Below are 20,268 nucleotides of genomic sequence, written 5' to 3'. Positions count from 1 at the left end.
TTGCTCATCCATTTCGTGATATATAATGAATATGCCTGAAACCTAACCTTAGTGACAAACGCAAACTAATAGGTAAAGGTGTTATTGGTAACATCCATATTCACGAAATCACAATCTTTTCAAAACAAGTCTTATACAATGAACGAAGACGAGGAAATTTGTAGGAGCCTAGTAAAATGGTTTCAAAAAATAGTACCGAATAGAACCCGTAATACAGCGGAAATATGTGATGGTGTTGCTATGTTGGAAGCGCTTTTGCAGTTTGTTCCTGAGCATTTTACTAAACTCGAACCAAAAATTAAAAAAGACGTGGGAGCGAACTGGCGTTTGAGGGTCAGCAATTTAAAAAAAATAGTAGAGGCTGTTATTGAGTATTATCAAGATGTGTTAAACCTACATATTCTTGAAGAAGGTCGCCCAGATGTCAACCGAATTGGAGAAAACTGCGATTCTATACAGCTATCCAAATTGCTACGTTTAATACTTGGTGAGAATTTTAACCCTTATGCAAATTTAATATGTATTAACAACTTACCTTTTAAATTTCCAGGATGTGCAATATATTGTGATAGAAAACAAGATTACATAACTCTAATCATGGAAATGGAGGAGTCAGTTCAACAAAATATTATGCAAGCCATTCAGCATTTAGAAAAAGTTACTGGATGCGAAGGAAGATCAGGAATAAGTCTTCTTGTCTTAGATAGTGATGCGCGGGTAGTGAAGTTAGTTTCTGATCTGGAAGCAGCAAATGAAGCCAGAGAAACACTTAATCAGCAGTACCAGCAGCTGGATCAACACTATCAACTTTTAATGGAGGAGAAGCACAATTTGGAAATTCAAATTAGGGCATTGTTAGATAAGGAAACTAAAATTCCAGATACGCGCAAACAAATAGAACTTCTTAAAGAGGAACTATTTAAGGCGGAAGTGATGAGAGATGACTTTAAAGCTAAGTTGCTGGAACAAGAAAAACAAATGCTTACTTATCAGGAAAAAATTGCAGAGCTTCAGGTAGCGGTAAGTGATTCATCTAGATTAAAGGATGAGATTGATGCTTTATCAGAATCAGCGGGTAAGGTAAATGACCTAGAACAAGCTCTTGCATCATACAAAAAGAGACTTGAGAATTACCAGGATCTTAAGAAGCATGTTCACAAATTGGAGCAAAATAATACAGATTATATTCAAAAAAACATGGAACTAGAAGAGGAGTTATCAAAAAGTAACACCTGGAGGAGTCAGTGCGAAACCTATAAGAGTAGGATAATAGAATTAGAGCAGAAATTAGATGAAGAGACTCAAAAAGCAGACAAAGCACAATTTAATTTAGAAAAGGCAGAACTGAAATTGGCTACCCTTAATGGGGAAAAAAATCGTCTAATTGCTGAACGGGATTCCTTAAGAGAGGAAAATGAGGAACTTAAGCTTGGTCATGTCAAGAATGAAACAGGTGCAGCCGTGTCTCAAGAATTAACACCGGCAGATTTGAAAGAAAGATTGCGATTCTTAGAAAAAGAAAATAAAACATTAAGGTTAACAAATCAAGAAGTAGAAACTAAACAATCAAATCTGGATAGTGCCTTGAGTAGAATTGATAAACTCCAACAGCAAAATCGCAATTTAAATCAGACATTATTAAAATTAGAGGCACAATTGGAGGAATTGAAGTTACAGAACCAAGGCGACGTTCAGAATATACCAAACAGTTCTAGAATACTGGCAGAGAATAGAGAATACAAACAGAAAATCACTACCTTACAAGAGGCACTTGCTGGAAAGGACGCCGAACTTCAACATTCTCAAGCTAAATATAATAGAAACGTAGAAAGAGCCAAAGAAATTGTTCAGAATTTAGAAAATAAATCAAATGGAAACGGAAATTCTGGTTCCTTAAAAAGGCATCAATTAAAGGAATTTGAGGAAAACTTATTGGTCTCTGCATATTACAACTTGAGTTTAAGTTGTCATCGTGAAGCAATGGACGAACGTTTGGCCGCTTTGACTGCTGGTCAAGGTCAATCTTTTTTAGCTCGCCAGAGACAGCCTACCCCAAGGAAGCAGATTCAAAGATTCAAATCTAAATAATATCTAACTATGCTTAAATGATATATCATATTTAAGGTTTTATTGAAGTTAGTCTAAATTATTTATGTATCTATGTACGTTTATTTTATCACATGTATGTCAAAAGAAAATATATACTATTTATACACCCAAGCAGATGTATTTATTTACAGTTTCAAAAGAAGTAATTTAGAACTTTGTAATAACCAACTCCGGTTTTATTTTTTAAATAAACAATATTATGATGCCCAGGAATTTGTGAAACTCAAGCCTCTACACCTAAACGGGCGATATTACGATATACTCGCTGTATTTATTTTCGAGCCATGTTAGTAACCTGATTCCACAATATTATCTATCAGCTCTTGTAAGCCTTTTGGAGTGTTTGTAAATATCCCTGTCATCTGCATAGCGTATATTGTTAATTATTTGACCAATGTCACTGTTCTCTAGTGCTTGCTGAAATATATACTCCAAGTAGATGTTAAATAACAGAAGTGAGAGAATACCAAAATAAGACCTAGCGCCTTTCTCACATCGAATCATAGCTGATAGAATTTTAAAATAAGGGGTGTTAGAGTTAAAAAAAAAGGATTTTGATAATATTTTGCGTCGCATAATCGCATCTTTAATGACGGACCATTAAAATGCATATCTTGTTGCAGGACTTCTAAGTTGAATTGGATTGTCCTCTCACACCATCTTCCGGCAATCGGGTTATCCTCTACCGCTGATAACAATTGCTCAAGGTATTGCGATCATCTGTCTTAAAAATGACAATTATTAAATTGTTGTTGAGAACATTGGCACTTTTTTTATAATAAATGTCACGTCAGCATTTTTGTCGTGTTATTTCCTAAGTGTTTTGCTTTTTAACTGAATCCACAGCTGAATGCTGACACAGCGCCATCTTAACGTGAATTACCGTGTTAAGTACATCGCATAAGCATGAGTTCTTTCTCTTTGTGTTCCCACTAGGCAACTCAAGAGTTGTGAGAAGGTGAGTCTACACCCCCCACACCCCTCACACAACATATCGAGACATCTGCTCGAAATGTTTTTCTTCATTGATTTATACAGAGTTCTTGAAGGGCTTAAAATAGTTGTTTTAAAAGCGCCCTCTATATCAAGAACCATAATAAAACTTACCTTATCCATTGTGGGAACTTGCCAAAGAATAGAGTGCTAAAGACCATTGGTTATGTTCAATTCAACTTGGTGGATACCTACCGGCATTACGTATTAAGGGCATCTAGGGGTGGTTTAGTGCTTACTGTCAAAGATGGTTCGGGGTTACTCTTTTTTATAATATATTTTTTTAGTGTTTTTTTTCAAGCCTTGCATTATATCCTGGTTTATTTATTTTGGAAACATATTCTGCATGTTTTCTTCGAACCAAAACTGTAACTGGGTAAGGCCAAGAATCGTAAACCTAGGTTTACGATTCTTGGGGTAAGTGAATGTCAACTGTCAAAAATGTTTACCAAACCCGAAGAGGGTTAAAACTTTTGATTGCAAATTTTAAATGTAATTATCAGACGATCACCAACCCATAATTCAACCATGAAATATCTTTCATGACACCAAAGACACAAAAGATGATAACTATCTATTGGCAATTCAGTAACATACCAAAATACGTTTTGTGAGTTAAATAATTCTCCTGCGAATTTGAATAACGATAGAATTTTAGCTCTTCGGTACACTCATTCTTCCAAAAATGTCGAATTACATTCCGTTCTCTAACATACAATCATTTTATGGATCAGAGTTATATGGCAGATATTTGCATGGGTCCGATGTTCTGGTTTGTGGACAACTTTACGAATACCATAGGCACTGTGAGTGAACTTGCGTGGATAATAGCTAGATGTGTTAATGGTTATTGCTTCCAGTTACTGGTGATAGCGGTAGTGGCACTTACAGCCTCAGTCGTTATTATAGCCTATTGGATTGGAATTCCATACTGGTGGAATAGGAATTACCTAATTTGTATATTTTTGGTCAGTTTTGGTCATTGGCTCCTTTTAAATATATGTTTTCATTATTACATGGCAGTTTTTACACATCCAGGATTCCCACCTGAGGTATGTTGATCTTGTATGGGGTAATATATTTTATGTATTTACTTTCCGTAGGGTGAATTAATAGCAGAGGCTGTTAGTATATGTAAAAAATGCATTGCTCCAAAACCTCCTCGCACACATCATTGCTCAGTATGTAATAGGTGTATTTTGAAAATGGACCATCATTGTCGTATCCTTTTGTGTCTAGTTCATTTTATTATTGGATTGGTACAAGACTGCAAAACCTGGCAATGTCTCGAACTTTTTTGTTGAATTGTACCAAGCTTGTTTTACTCTAGCATTGTATTATACAGGCCGTCAAATATAATTAATTGTTGAACCTTAAATTGGGTGTACAGCATGGCTAAACAATTGTGTTGGCTATAGAAACCACAGATACTTTTTCCTGTATATGGTATACATGGTGGCTGGAGTGTTGTTTATTATTTTAGCGGGATTTGATGTTGCATATACTAATTTAGCACTGAGCGTTAGTGAACTAGATTATCCAGAACTTGAAGGCCACTCAGTTAAAATTAATCGTACAGGAGCTCTCATACCAGTTGTAAGTTTTGTTGTAGGTTATTATTTATACGTAACACAATATCTGATTACAATTTAAAATTGGTTTTGCTTAGAGAGTTACAAACCCTGAAGGCGCGCACAAAAAAGTAAAACACAGTTTTTAAAATAATAATATGCAGAGGGGTAGTATAGCGATATAGATATGTGCAATTGATCTTATATAAGGGTACATATGTTAATTCAAATAGAAAGATTTTGTAGACCGATGCAATATTGTTAGACTCATCATTGTTGGGTGAGGATCTGGATTATGAGCCCCCTAATCCTTGGAAAAGAAAAGCTATAATTTATATGGCTCTCATCAATTGTGGTATTTATTATCTTTCATTTTCTGTAATTGAAGTTTAAGTTAATTGGAAATATTTTAGGTGTGCTTATAGCGCTTGGTGCTCTGTCTACGTGGCATGCCCAACTCATAAGTCGAGGAGAAACCAGCATCGAAGCAAATATAAATAAGGCTGAAACACTTAGACTTTCTGAATTGGGAAAAGTTTATCGAAATCCATACAACTTTGGGCCTAGAAAAAACTGGCAACTATTTTTAGGTCTGGTGCAAGGAAGGTATAATGTAGGGATAGGATAGTGGCTCTGCTTATTTAGTAAATAAATTTAAATGTAGGTCCTTCTTCCGGAATGTGCTCTTACCGTCGCCACACTGGCCAGATGGAGATGGTTTAACATGGCATACGATCCATGATAGTTACGATTGCACGTGATTGTTGAACTTGTTCTAGTCAATAGTGTTCCAATTTCAGAAGCAGCTGGGGCAAACTATTTTTTCAGTGATTAATTATTATTACCTATTGTGAATTAATTAAAAAAAAAACATCTTAATTTTTTACTGGATAAATTTTTCGCTCTGGATAAAGTTTCTGAATATACATTCCATAAAGGCTTTTATATTATAATTTTTTTTGTAAATGTTTTGCGTTACAAATTGAAAAACTTTTTTAAATAAATTATTTCAAATTTCAAAATAGATTGGCGCATATAATTAAAACCAAACCTTTTACATCATAAATACACATTAAAATTATATTCTACCATATTTGATCTTCAATCCATTGAACATATTCTGACACTTTGGTGTATACAGCTGGTGTTTGGACTTGCCCGCAAGATTTCCCGAACGATGTCACTCCAATTACGTAAAATTTGCATTGGTTCTCTTTTTGTGTAATGAGGAGAGGACCACCAGAATCGCCCTGTAGGATCGTTTAAATTTACCGCCGTTGTTTTAAAATCGGATGAATTTAAATAATACCTGGCAGGTATCCCTTCCACCTCTGAGATCGCCAGCGCATAACATGTTAGATTGGATCCCGAGGGGTATATATTTGTTGGTTCTGTAAGTTCTTATGCATTCGTCGTTGCTATACAACCTTAAGGTCACTTTCAAAAGTTTATCGCTGTTATCTGCGGCAAAATCTGTAATCAATGTTATTTTTACACCTTTAAAGCCATATTCTGACTTTTTGCGCTCTCACCTGTCTTACCCCATCCGGTAGCGATTAAACTATTTTGACCTACATCGATTTTGGTGTAAAGACATGCGGGTCGAATGTATTTGGTAAATTTAATGGTTCTGGTGGACTGAACTAATGCGATGTCGTGATATTTTTGTGGGTACCGATAATTAGGATGCACTATAATTTGCTGAATGTCGTAATCAACATGTTCCGAATCGTCTGATCTTGAGAAATCCAACTCTCCAAGTCTTATAATTTTGGGGGCGTCTCTAGAATTAAAAAAATATTTTATCACCGGGTTGGTAATTATTATAAAGATAATAAAAATGTACTAACGTACGCATCTCTAGAAAATGAACAATGTGCGGCCGTCAAAAGAAATCTTTCACTTATTAAGGTCGCCCCGCATTTCCATTCGATGTTTGACGCATCAGACAGGAAACCCAATGCAGCCTGAAATTTTTAATATATTTAAATGACATCCGCTTCATTTCCAGAAGTCCAAGCAAATTTAACTCTAGTGCAATGACTTGGCCCTTACCATGAAAGGAAATTCCGCAGCAGAAGCAGGGGTTCCTCCAACGATGAGGGCTACACTATTATATTCGCATTTTTCCACGTTGATGGTGATTGGTTCAATATGCGTTACCAAGGGAATTGCGTGGACGACATCAGTCACTGGTTTTGTGTATTCGATGCATTCTAAAAAAATTAATCAGTAGTACATAGGAAGTTACGGCTAAGATGATCTACCAACTTTGCTCGCTTTTTCGTAACGATTCTGCAGGTGACGAATTTTGCTGCAGATTCGGCGTATCTTCCGGGAATGCGATTGTATCTTGATCTGGGTTGTAAATCACGTGATCGTTCACCACATGTGGTGGACTGTTGTAGTTCTTATCTGAAAAATTCGAAACGACTCTTATTTAATTTACACAAGTCGTTCTTATGCAGCAGTAACAATTTTTGCAGTATTCGTCCTGCATACTGTACAGCGTGTTTAAATAGATAGACAGTAAATCTATAGTTTGAGTATCATTTCAAAGTCATGAATTTCATAATATGAACATAAACATGATAGTTTGATCTTGAGATCAAAACCTTACTTGCTAGCAGAACAAAGTGGTGTTAGTCTTGCCTGTACAATATACATCAAATATTTATATTTACTTTCACAACACACGATGGGTACTGTTAACTGGTAAAATCCACAAATTGATGGTTGAATCCCCCTTTTGGCTAGTTCTTCGACCTCTGGGCAATCGTGAGATATTTTGCATATTCCGCGTTCATTGGTGGCGTCAAAAACGCATTCTTCGTCGACTGAAAAACAATTATAAAATAATTTTTTTAAAATGTAAAGATTGTGTGTGTAGTTTTTGGGATTATTTTTCTGTCATTATGTTTTGCGAAATATCCACAAGCGACCCAGGAATAATCCAGAAAATTTGTAAGCGTTGTAAATAGTGTCACAGTAGTTTATTTGAAATAATACAAATATCTTGGAAAAATTGGAATAGTATACAGGGTGTTTCGTTTAATTAAGAAATTATTTCTTTGCAACTTTCTGAGAATGAATAATGAAGCTATACTTGTTTCCTATTTGTTAATTTTAATTATTCATTATACTTTTGGTGCACAAGTAGATACATAAACTTATTGTTGCGTCATAATGCATTTTTTTTCGAGCGGTTATTACTTCACGAAAAAAATTTTTCAAAATGTCAGCATGCCAGACGTCTACATTAATCATTGGGGAAATTATCGACGAGGTTAAAGATGTGGTAAAACCCAAGAATTTCAATCAATATTAGATGGGCGGGGGGGTTATTTCGTTAAACCTATTGCCATTTTGGGCTTATTGCCGTTTATCAGTCCTATAAGAATAGAAAAATCCAAATCCTTTATTTCGCAAAAAAAAGAAGTATTACGCTAAATGTAAACAAAAATATCTGCCATATGTATGTATGAGACAAAAACAACAATAATAGCCAACGCAGACAGGTTTAGACCTGGGATTCCAATCCCACGATAGTGGTTTAAGTCTTGAAAGTTAAATAATGAAAATGCATAAAATTAAAATGAATAACTACCTTCTAAACATAAACCCATTTTATCGATAAACGTAACCACTAACAACGCAAAGAAGACAACGTAACTCGAACAGCTAATTGCCATTTTCGGATATTAATTTCAAAACACTGTCATCGCTGTTCAAACGCTACTGAAAGAATTTTAACAGTACTGAAATCCCAGAACATTGGACCTTTTTAACTCGTTTTTCACACACTTCGAATTGCAAACTAAAACTGAAAAATACCGTAGCGGATCTGAACCACTTCATTTGAATCTCAATGAAACCAAATTGCAGACAACGCCGTCGGCAGTAAACATGAAATGTTTTACTATAATTCGATCCTAATTACTTTAATAATTACTAAACTTCCAGTTTTTCAACTTGGCCGGGTCTGGTTTGCCATGATACGCTGTTGTTAATTTGTTTATTAATGCGGTCGCGCCTTGCGTAGGATTCATTCGTTTCATTTTTATTTATTCAATTATGTAGAATGGCCTACCGAATGATTTTTTTGCTCACACATTGTTTATTAAAAAAAAACTGTTCGGATTTCGTTAAATAAAAGTCACTTTTGTTTGGCCTTGATCTGGAAAATATTTCCATATTTTAATTAAGTTGCCCCGAGATTGGACACAATAGTTCTGCGTTTGTCGTACAATAATTTATTTTTTTTATTATTCAATTTGGAAAATTTATTACATTGCTGTATACTAGCGACACCTTATCGAAACGTTACAAACTATCCTCGCCACAGTTCCAGAAATTGTTGATAGGCGGCGCGCGCGAAAATGGCAATTCAAATTCAATTTGCAAGTTCTATCGCAAACGGTTAAACATAAAAAACGTCGCAATATTCACATCCACTAATTAAATCAGTCAACCGTTGGCAGTGTTAGTTTCATTATAAAAAAATGCGGCAAACATTTATGCATGGGTCACTGAAAATTCGGAATGAATATTTTAATTATATTTTATTTAAATTTATGTAACTTTTTCAGAATTAGGTTGCTAAATAATACTAAATAATTGTTGTTATTACGCATTAAATTATTCTATTCCGTTACTCCAAATGGTACTGACGCATAGTAAATTATGTTAAAATGTCCCAGTTTGAAGTTCCTAACTTCCACGTGTTTTTTTGATGAATCGTATTTTAAAACTCTGGATGACAATTAAACGTTCATGAGCACAACGTCCTAGAAATCACTTCCTAATTAGACACATCCTTTTTCATAGGGACACCCAAAGGAAGTAAAGCGATGACTGAACAACGTACACCAGTCGAACTCCTTTTGATTTTAGAATAAGCACGTATGAACAATAATAATAATATAGTCTTATTAAGATTACCTAGAGATGTGCAAGAGGCACATAATAATTATTTAGTTCCAATCGAAAATCAAATAAAAAATGATCCGGATGTAAGCATACGTTAAAGCGAAAAAAGTTCGGACAAGAATTTCAAACGCACTCAAATACATCAATAACATGCTTGAAAGTCCCCAGGATATTGTTAATGGGTGTGCGATGCCTGTTGAAGGGGTTAGGAACTCCTTTATTTGAATGAAATATATGGCTGAAACTGAAGTAATTAATAGTATGAGCGCATGACGGCATTCCAAACTTCCTTGTTAGGAATAGTGCTCCTGTTCTCGGGTGAGGTTCTCCGACCATAAAGCCGTTAATTTCAACACCTCAGCACAGTTTCATTGACTATAGGTTAACAGTGACTAATTTTGCTACTAAGGTTGTTAAGGTTGCTAGAGGTCTTTTATGCCACGTCAGGGCTGCCACAAGAATCGAATCTTGGCCGTTTACTATTCTCGATGTTCTTAATTGATGTTGCAGACCCGTTTACTCGGCTGGTCTTGCATTAGGTGTAGTTAAATTTCACAGATGGCTCTCATTTGTTGCACATATTTCCAGCACGGTAAATTTCGTTGTGAAGATGTTGGGATTTATTAATAGAAATTGTAGTACTTTCGAATTTACAAACTTCACTTTTCTAGTCAACTCAATGGTTAGGTCTAGACTGGAGTATGGAGTATCTAGTCTATAGTATGGTATCCAGTTTTTAAAGTTGATGTGTTAGAAAAAGTACAGCGCAGGTTTTTAAAGTTTTTGCATCTTGGAATGGAGGGTAGTTATCCAGTCATGAGCCACTGCGAAGATTTACATCGGGATCTTCCCAGTTCTAAGTAACAGCACCGTAAGTGTCGCTGGGAGTCTCAGAAATGCTAATTTGTCATTCAAATATTTAGGAAGGTTAGACAAACAGCGTTGAAAGTTGTGCTTCATCACATTTCTTATTTTTAACCAACTTAATTTTATAAAACAACAAGTATTGTGAATTTTCTGTAGCTAATAAGAGATCATCGTGTCTAAATGGAGGTTATAGACAATATCTCAGCGAGACAAGCGAGCGAGGGCAAGACTCGTACATCACTGTATTTTCATATCGTACGATAATACATCTTTATTTGAAAACAACGTTTCAAACTTACTCACGCACTCTGATTTTCTTACAGTACTTTTGACGATGTGATTGACGTTCTTTCATCAAATCCACTTGGCAATCAACAATCCTTGATCAATCAAACGTGATCAATAAAAAAACAGCGGTTTCCTTGATTGCCGAAATGAGGCTATTTTCTTCAAGCATTTTGTGCGTTTTATATCAATTTAAAAAAAAAGTAAAAAAGAAAAGCGCGCGCGACAGGGAAGGAGAAAAAGAGAAATTAGTCAGCAATTAGACAAAAGCGTTTTCCCTTTGATCTTACCCCCCTATTCGTACGTTTGGTGAAACGAAAAATGCGGAAGTAAATAATCGGTTGGGCGCCACATTATAAACGGTGTTATATATCGTCGAGAAGGGAGCCGGGTTTCCGATCACCAGCCTTATTTATCTGGGAAATGCTCTACGAGGGCCGGTCGATACGTTAGCGAGCGTCCGCTCGCTTTATCAATAAGTCCATTTCAGTCGATAAACTACGTGGGTACTCATCAGGTAATATATAGTCACAAGCTTGTCTGAAAGTTAGGTCGTTAATAGATATTTTAAAAAATATTGGAGTCGATTGTCGAATTGTGTTATCAATGTAATATAAAAAACGTATAACGTCGCAGTTGAAATTTGACTAGACAAAGTAAATCGATTTTAAGAAATCAGGAAAATGCACATTAAGAAAAATATAATTTGAGTTTTTTAGACTTTTCTAAAACTGATATTAGCTAGAACCGTTTTTTTATTTCACTAATTTCAGACTTATTTTTTATTATCCAATCCTCCGAAAATATTGTAATTTATTTAAATACCGGGTGTTAGAAAAATATACGGAGATATTTGAGAGGACGATTCCTCGTTAAAAAATATAAAGCAAAGTTTTTATAACATGGGCCTGGAAATGCACAGTAAGAGTAATTATTAAGTCCAGTGGCACAAATAAAATACAGGGTCCCCAATTTTGGGTACTTTTGCGAGGTATTTCCGTTATTTTTATAGATAAAAAGTTGCGCTTTCCTAGACAGTGTACTATTTTTCGTGAAACTGTCTTACATAACTTTTCCGCCTTCGGAAATAGTATAAATATAATATATAATATAGTATAAAGATATTGCTAACGAAGAATTATATATCGTTTGAAGTTTTATAATAACAGTTAGTTATATAATAAGTTTGCAACAACATTTGTGTAGCATAAGGTGACAACTATATAACAAAGAAACAAATTCTTAAAGGCAATGTTCAAATTGACGACCATTTTCTCTAATCCAAAATTGGCACAATTAAAAAGAATCATTGGTCTTATTCGCAGATTTCAAAAGGCTAAATGAACTGATTGCTTCTCGAAGTTCTGCTATGCTGTCGTATAGTGTTTTATGTACTTTGTCTATAGACCCATAAAAAAAATCTAAAATGGAGAGTTAGGGAGATCGAGGATGCCATCTTACTGGTTCGTTGGTACCTATTCCGTGAGGACACCGATTCCTCATATTGCGACGAATGAAAATGCCCTGACAAGCCTGCCAAATAAATCATCAGCATCGATTTGTTGCAAATGCCACAAATGCATCGATAATACTTAAATTTCTTCAAGATCCTCTGACCGTATGTTCTAAGACGCGAGTGAACAAATATTCCGTGCTCAACTAGTTTTTTCTTAAACGACCAAATATCTGAAAAACGGTTGCCTTAGTTCTGGATATCCAACAAGATTGCTTTCGAAAAATCGTCACTGGGCGGGGCAAGATGTAATTTAATTGTGCATGCACCCTGTATAAAATGTCCTTCACATCTCGCGGAACTTCAAAGTTACAGCAAACTTCGGTAAATATCAAAATTTGCGCAAATAATAGCGTGGTCGAATGATATTTTTTCAAATATCTCGCGCCCTGTATAATTGACGAAACCTGAAACTCTCACGATACGGTTTACGATACTGTTCAAATAAAATTATCACATCTTTAACGGTTTTTCATTTATCGCCAATAATTTAGCCACAAAAACGGAAATTTTTAGGATATTTTACAAAGGACACACCCTGTATATGATAAAATCATTGTTCGAAGTAGAGGTGGTGGTGGATTTTCCACACGTCCTGGTTCAAGAATTTTTTGAAAATAGTGAATAGTGCGCCGTAATAATCAATGACGTCATGGCGTCTTGACAGCCCCCGAAATAGCGATTTCAATATGGATTTTTTCAAATATCCCGAGCAGCATCTGTGATAGACGAAAATCGCAAATAAAAAAATTGTAGCTCTTGATGCGGTCTATGACACCGTTTGAACCAATTATTTTTGATGTGCGGCTAATAATTTACTCTGTGAAAAAACAATTTTTAGGTCTTTTAGATTTTTGCCTGTAATTTGAAAACCCTGTATATAATCGAAAAAATGCCTGAAATAGATGTTATTTGTTATTTGTTATTTGCACCTTGTAAATTTTTGAAAAATTGGCAGGAATAAAAGTTTATAGAGCCGTATCTTCTGCGTCTCTTCTGGTTCAAGAATTTTGTTGGTCTCGGAAACGGTTTTTGAAAAATTATCTTTTTTTATAGACCCTTACACACGCGATTTTTATTAAAACATTTGCCCTCTAAAATATTTACGTCTATTTTTTGAACACCCTGTATATAAAACGATCGTGAACCCAAATTGACGTGTTGGTATGTCTATAGAACCTCCCTTTACTTCTAGTCAATTTCTTTTTTAAATGTAGCTAAGAATCTTATTATTTATATTCCATAAGGATTGATCTGTTCAAATTTCCTGTTGATTTGTTTGAGCCTTCGTGAAATTCCGCGTACTCTAATTTCTTGCAACAGTATTAATAATCGTTTGCTACACGTCATACGATTCACGAAAATACAATCAAAATTAACAATAATGCGCTCCCCTTCCAATTGAAATTTTGAATAGCCTGCACGTATAACCAAAGGCACTACGTAGTTTGCAGTATCATCAAGTGGGTTTGGTTTGTCCCTTCGCAGGAATAGAATTTGAGACAGATTCCGCGCGCTCCACGGCAGGATTTCATCAGTTGTCTGCTGTTCTTGGGAGTTCGCTTGTAAAACTCCCGTTTCGTTTCAATTCATAGTCGCGAGTGTTAACGGCAGTGTTGAAGCAACAGGGCGAATACGTAAGTTTTTTTAATATATTTTAGTGGTAGTGGGGTCTGTTTTATATATATGGAGGAAGAAGTTGACTTGACTTGCTGGTATTTCGAGAAATCTCACCCATCTACCTTTTTTCTTTTTCAATTTTTTTTGTGTCCTGCCATAAAAAAAACAGGCAGGGTAATTCGTGGAATAGAAATTTTACGTAATTGTGGCCACGCTTCTGCGATATTGTTTATCAGTTCAGTTATTTTTGGTCTTTTAAAATAAAAGTGGTTTTTGAATAAATGCTAAAATGTAAGAAAAAATCGTGTTAGTTTGTAGAGAGAGTTACTTACTTTAGAGACGAGGAGTTACATTTTTTCCTGAAGGGTTTTGCAGTGAATAAAAGCTCAGAGAGAGAGAGAGAGAAAAAGCTTCGTAAAAACTCGACGTGTTTATTCTATTTCGCGTCTATCGTAACAGTCGACAAACATTAATTGTCGTGATTACTCCATAGTGTCTGATTTGAGGCTCTAAAAAAGGGACTTTGCTAAATGACTAAACCAAACAGACAATGTTTTAACGGATATAGCCATTTATGCTATATTAATGCCCCAGATAATATGTATATAGGATTGTTAAAGCCCACACAATTTGAATATTTATGCTCCTTAGTTCTGGACTAAGAGAAGTGATTGGTTCGGAAATGGAATTTCAGAGACCGAACTGTTTTTACTTTTATTATTAGATTTACCGCAACCACTAAAAAAATCAACAAAAGTCAATAAGAGTGGTAGATAAGTGAAAAAAATCGGGATCCGGAACACAAATTATTGGCAAAATAAATGTTGAATTTTTGTGGCATCTTTCGAGAGCAACGCCAGCAAATGTATGAAGTCTTTTTATTAATTTCAGGATTGTAATGAGCTGACTATAAACACCTTCGATCGTTGGTAAAGACAAGAAGTTTTTACGAGAAAAAAAAAACCATGGCGAATCGAAAGGGATCCGAGGCTCACGAATGCATGAAAAACACGTTCCATCTAAATAGGCACGAGGAGATTGAATTGCCACCTCTTACGAGCATCGTGAATTCTGTAAACCAGATACAGTATATCAAACATAGAGACTTGCCCGAAAGAGGTACTTGGGACACTAAACTAGATTTTATTTTATCGGTGGTAGGGTTAGCCATAGGTTTAGGCAATGTGTGGCGATTTCCCTACTTATGTTACAAAAACGGTGGCGGTGCGTTTTTGGTACCCTATTTTATCACGCTTATTTTGGCTGGTATTCCCATGTTTTTCATGGAATTGGCTTTGGGACAAATGATGACCATCGGCGGATTAGGAGTGTTCAAGATCGCACCCATCTTTAAAGGTAAATGGGTACCACCTGGTCGATGTTATTTTGAGAGATCCAATTCGTTTCAGGCATTGGATACGCAGCTGCCGTAATGTCATGTTGGATGAATATTTACTACATCGTCATCCTCGCTTGGGCGATATTCTACTTCTTCATGTCTCTAAGAACTGGTACGAACGTCTACAGACTTTGCTTAAACGATGTAACGACTATATTTCAGATGTTCCCTGGAGAACTTGCAACAACTATTGGAATACAAAATTTTGCGTGAATCCGTACGACAGAGGTCAGCTTAGCTGTTGGGAACAATATTCTATCAACAACACTCTAACCAAGATGTGTTCGATAAATAGAAGCAACGTATCCATAAGCGAGTTAACGGACCCGGTCAAAGAATTTTGGGAGTAACTATTTCGGACGACCGTAACATGTCGGGCGGTTTACATGTTTCATTTTGCAGACGCAGAGCGCTCCAAATATCAGAAGGTATCGAACATGTCGGTTCTATAAGATGGGAATTGGCGGGAACACTTCTGCTGGTTTGGATAATATGCTACTTTTGCATTTGGAAAGGTGTTAAGTGGACCGGAAAAGTCGTATATTTCACCGCTTTGTTTCCTTATGTACTTCTAACCATATTACTTATCCGCGGGGTTACTTTGCCGGGCGCGTTCGAGGGCATCAAGTACTACGTCATGCCCGACATATCCAAATTATCGGAATCGGGCGTGTGGATCGATGCGGTCACTCAAATCTTTTTTTCATACGGCTTAGGTCTGGGCACTCTGGTCGCGCTTGGGAGTTACAACAAGTTCACCAATAACGTTTACAAGTATTGATACGCCTCCGGTTTTAGCAAATCGCTAATTTATCCATCGTTTTCTTTTAGGGATGCGCTGATTGTCTGTTTGGTCAACTCCAGCACTAGCATGTTCGCAGGCTTCGTCATATTTTCGGTGGTCGGCTTCATGGCGCACGAGCAACAAAGGCCAGTTAGCGAAGTCGCTCAATCGGGTAAAGCGCTTGTTGAAAGTCATACCTTTTGATCCACAAAATACATCCATTTCAGGACCCGGGTTAGCGTTCCTAGCTTACCCGTCAGCAGTCTTGCAATTGCCCGGTTCTCCTCTATGGGCTTGTCTCTTTTTCTTCATGATCCTCCTGATCGGACTGGATTCGCAATTTTGCACGATGGAGGGTTTCGTAACGGCGATCATCGACGAATGGCCAAAACTGTTAAGGAAAAGGAAGGAAACATTTATCGCTGTGGTGTGCGCCATATCGTATTTAGTCGGTTTGTCCTGCATATCGCAAGTAATAAATGGTTAACAGGAAGTAGGTTAGCACGTTTGCTGCTAACTGATTATGCTTTTAGGGTGGAATGTACGTCTTTCAAATACTGGACTCCTACGCAGTTAGCGGGTTCAGTTTGCTCTTTTTGATATTCTTCGAATGCATCGCCGTTTCCTGGGCGTTTGGCGTCAACCGATTTTACGACGGCATCAACGAAATGATCGGGTATTACCCGATCTCGTGGTGGAAGTTTTGCTGGACCGTCGCGACACCGGTGATTTGCATCGTAAGTCCATAGCACGAAGCGTTACGCGAGAATTACTCGGTTCCTTTTAAGGGCGTTTTCATTTTCAACCTGATCCAGTGGAAGCCAATCAAGTATTTGAGTTACGAGTTTCCGTTGTGGGCTCATCTGTTCGGCTGGTTCACCGCGCTTTCGTCCATGTTATGCATACCCGGATACATGATATATCTTTGGGTGACCACGCCCGGGGATAGAAAAACGGTAGGGGAAATTTGCCGGTCACCTCGTTATCGTTAATTTTTGGAAAATCTTTGCAGAAATTCCGTCTGCTGATAAGGATAGATGACGACGTCAAAACGCTTCGGACAAGAATGCAGTCGCACGCCGTCTCATCAACGGTATAGCTAAGTTATAGCCGTGGTGAGGTATAAATGTAATTCCCGGTATTTATAGTTAGTATTGGTTGTTAAGATGTAGAAGTAAATTTTAAACTTTTTTTTTTACATATAGAGGTACATGTTAGAGAAAAATTTTTACGACCACTTGTCGCTTTGTTACATAAAGCGTCAGACAGTACTTGTTCGCATTCATCACTTTATACGGTGCGCATCGCAATTTGTTGTCATAAACTATATATATATATATATATATATATATATATATATATATATATATATATATATATATATATATATATATATATATATATATATATATATATATGTAAGACATATCGATAATTTATCTTCATTCAGTATTTTATAAAAACTCAGTTTTGCGTCATTAAAATGTGACTTTTCGTAATTTCGGTAGTTTTTATTTATTACGATTACAACTTGATCAGCCCTCGTAGCTAACTCTAACAGGCCCACGGACATATCGACATCGATTATAATCGTTTACAAGGGGGATGCTCAACTGACGGTTCACTAATACATCCTGTATCCTGTTTTAAGTACTTCCGAGATCATCATAGTGCCTCACATCGTTTAATTGACTGTAATGCGACTTTAATTAATTGATTCATTCAAATTTAAACATCACCAAATTAAATAGAATTGCAATTATATATAAAAATTTAGGTTTTACAGGGTTTTCTTAAAGTTGCTTCACCAATGTCCCTAAAGATAACGAATATGTTTGATGAACCCCCAACATATTGTGTAATGTTCTATATACTAAACATATTACAAACCAGTAAAACTACATGAGGTGATTGTGAGTGTATTGTGACGTTTCCGCAGCAGCAGAAACAACCCTTATGATGCATTATATGCATCAAAAGATGCACATGTCCAAAATTAAAATTTAGTGGTCTATGTACTAATATTTCCCTTTACTTGAATACGTAAAACGTTATAGATTTTGATCCCGCATTTGAGGGGTTGTTTTAGAAAGTTTGTGTTATTCCCGCCATCCAGAGAAGTGCTGCTTATTTTAAGTTATTACATAAAAGTAAACAGTCGTTTTAACACTGTTGACTATACAAGTTGAACTATTACGATCATCCTAACCGCAAATTGTCAAAGGTTTTTTTTTCTTCTCCCTTACATCTAGTGACCCCATTTGCTAGAATTATTCGCCCGGTGTTAAAATTCATTTTTCTTGCTAGAATGTTCTTGATTAAGACTGTCAGTTCGTAAAAAAAAGAAGAAGAGTATCAAAACAATTGCTTGAAAGAGGTTACTTCATTTTGTTTACATTCCGGAATAAGATGTAAATAAGCCGCTTACAAATTAGTTAACTGAATCATGAGCGAAATTCAAACTTGCATCGTAGCGGGTTGTACCAATACAAGCGAAAGCTCAGATAAAATATTTATCCCTCTTCCTCCTTTGGAGTGTAAGAGTTTGTGTGATTTAACTGGCGTTACTGATATAGAAAACGCCGGGTTGTATTATTGCGAAGACCATTATAACGTGAGTTCGCCTTTTATCGGATAGTTAATGAGAGAATAAGCGCTGCGATTTTAGCTACTGTACAGTTGCGAAACCTTCACGGATACAAGTTTGCCTCAGGATATATTCGACACTCAGATGGATGTGAAACCTCCGGAAACACTTGAATCTTTGTTGGAGCCCGAACAGCCAGAAAATTGCAGTAACAACAAGCCAGAAGTTATTGATGATCCAATTCAAGAGACTATTGCCGCTGTTGCTTCAAACAATCCCCAAATCGAAGAGTTATTTAGGTAGGATTTTAGATTTTGATACTGTTTATGGTATTAAACTTAGTTCAAAGCTGAAGAATGAACAAAATGATAACACACATATATATTTTTAGTACCCCAGAGGATGAAGAAATAATTATAATTCAGATGGAGGAGACAGATATAAATCCTGATGGCACAGGAGTTCCTACATTTAAGCTAGAAGGCAATATTCAAAACATTCTTTTATGTAGATCCTGATTAAAATTATATTGAAATTTTAGTTCCGCTTCCAAATAGGGGTTGCGCATTTGCAACTACCGAGGCAAGTACAATATTCCAGCAGCTGGAGCAAAACAAAGTCCTTCGCTACGAGTGCAGCCAGTGCAATTTTAAGTCGCTCAGACCTACCGTGATCCATCAGCACATGATGGTCCACGTGGAAGAAGACAAGGCCAAGTTACAAAGTACCAGCAAAGTATACAAATGCAATGAGTGCTCATTTGAGACGAAGTTACTTAAGAACATGTATAAACATTATTTTGTTCACCAGGTGCGCGAATATAAGAACGCCTTCAAGTGCAAATTGTGCGATTTCAGCGTAGCGGAAAAAAGGGAGCTGGAAAGCCACGAGAAGCAGGTGCATTATCTAAATAGGCGACTCATGCGTTGCGATTTTTGTAGTTTTACCACTATGTCCGAATCGCAATATGACAATCACATTTGTCATGACAATATCTTTGGCAATTCAGGATAATTATGAAATAAGTATGAAATAATTATGAAAGAGTTATGAAATAAATTCATTATTATAAATGGAGTTTTTTTAATCGTATATACTAATGGACATTGCTAATTTTAACAGGTATCAGCGGGCAAAAAATATATTACAAATCAATCCTTTTCTAGCATAGACTGCTTGGTCCTTAGTTTGTAAATAAAATTATCTCTTGGTCATAGCCAATCCTTAAATATTTCATTTGTAAAATCTTTATTTTATTTATCATGCAAAACTCGGGAAGATCATTTTTAAACCACTCATCTCTAAAACCTAATCGTAAACATTGTTATTAGAACCTTGCGTTAATGAATATGAATAATTTTGATTGAGATGGGTTCATAAAACAAAAGTCTGAGTCTAAAGGAAAAACTATGAAGTTGAGTTAAAACAAACGATGTTCAGATTTTCAGCTGTTTCGGCCTTTATCAAATATAACTGCCATACACCAATAATTTGTGAAAATCTGACCATCTTATGTTTTAATTTACCTTGTTAAATGGATTTTCTTTAAGTAAAAGCTACCTCAGTTCAATTTTTTAAAAGTATGACTCGTTTGTACTGATTATATTGGCA

The 20,268-nt window shown here is 36.0% G+C and overlaps 5 protein-coding genes across 5 annotated transcripts; 4 read left to right on the top strand and 1 right to left on the bottom strand.

Moving 5' to 3' along the window:
* On the top strand, positions 1–2,527 carry LOC132695832 (protein hook). Its single transcript, XM_060660342.1, has 2 exons — positions 1–487; positions 551–2,527. Exons 1-2 carry the CDS (start codon positions 139–141, stop codon positions 2,086–2,088), a joined length of 1,887 nt encoding a protein of 628 aa, XP_060516325.1. The 5' UTR covers positions 1–138; the 3' UTR covers positions 2,089–2,527.
* A 900-nt stretch (positions 2,528–3,427) lies between these two features.
* On the top strand, positions 3,428–5,634 carry LOC132695615 (palmitoyltransferase ZDHHC16A). Its single transcript, XM_060659968.1, has 8 exons — positions 3,428–3,712; positions 3,761–3,908; positions 3,963–4,154; positions 4,206–4,323; positions 4,493–4,698; positions 4,920–5,028; positions 5,087–5,279; positions 5,338–5,634. The coding sequence occupies exons 1-8, from the start codon at positions 3,645–3,647 to the stop codon at positions 5,432–5,434; spliced, it is 1,131 nt and encodes a 376-aa protein (XP_060515951.1). The 5' UTR covers positions 3,428–3,644; the 3' UTR covers positions 5,435–5,634.
* Positions 5,635–5,687: 53 nt separating this feature from the next.
* LOC132695614 (serine protease snake-like) lies at positions 5,688–8,583 on the bottom strand. The gene is made up of 8 exons (XM_060659967.1): positions 8,281–8,583; positions 7,358–7,510; positions 6,945–7,088; positions 6,729–6,889; positions 6,528–6,640; positions 6,206–6,456; positions 5,983–6,146; positions 5,688–5,923 (listed from the first exon to the last, which is right to left on the bottom strand). The coding sequence occupies exons 1-8, from the start codon at positions 8,363–8,365 to the stop codon at positions 5,759–5,761; spliced, it is 1,236 nt and encodes a 411-aa protein (XP_060515950.1). The 5' UTR covers positions 8,366–8,583; the 3' UTR covers positions 5,688–5,758.
* A 5,145-nt stretch (positions 8,584–13,728) lies between these two features.
* LOC132708699 (sodium- and chloride-dependent GABA transporter 1) lies at positions 13,729–17,385 on the top strand. Its single transcript, XM_060681213.1, has 10 exons — positions 13,729–13,904; positions 14,779–15,243; positions 15,297–15,398; positions 15,449–15,632; positions 15,689–16,060; positions 16,118–16,242; positions 16,298–16,542; positions 16,604–16,807; positions 16,859–17,026; positions 17,083–17,385. Exons 2-10 carry the CDS (start codon positions 14,853–14,855, stop codon positions 17,167–17,169), a joined length of 1,878 nt encoding a protein of 625 aa, XP_060537196.1. The 5' UTR covers positions 13,729–13,904; positions 14,779–14,852; the 3' UTR covers positions 17,170–17,385.
* An 875-nt stretch (positions 17,386–18,260) lies between these two features.
* On the top strand, positions 18,261–19,671 carry LOC132708534 (uncharacterized). Its single transcript, XM_060680882.1, has 5 exons — positions 18,261–18,684; positions 18,739–18,956; positions 19,049–19,140; positions 19,199–19,392; positions 19,468–19,671. Exons 1-5 carry the CDS (start codon positions 18,517–18,519, stop codon positions 19,669–19,671), a joined length of 876 nt encoding a protein of 291 aa, XP_060536865.1. The 5' UTR covers positions 18,261–18,516.
* Positions 19,672–20,268: the final 597 nt, after the last annotated feature.

Source organism: Cylas formicarius, unplaced genomic scaffold, assembly GCF_029955315.1.
Source record: "Cylas formicarius isolate icCylForm1 unplaced genomic scaffold, icCylForm1.1 PGA_scaffold_12__32_contigs__length_19106922, whole genome shotgun sequence".
NCBI lineage: Eukaryota > Metazoa > Arthropoda > Insecta > Coleoptera > Brentidae > Cylas > Cylas formicarius.
This window is presented reverse-complemented; position numbering and strand designations above follow the sequence as displayed.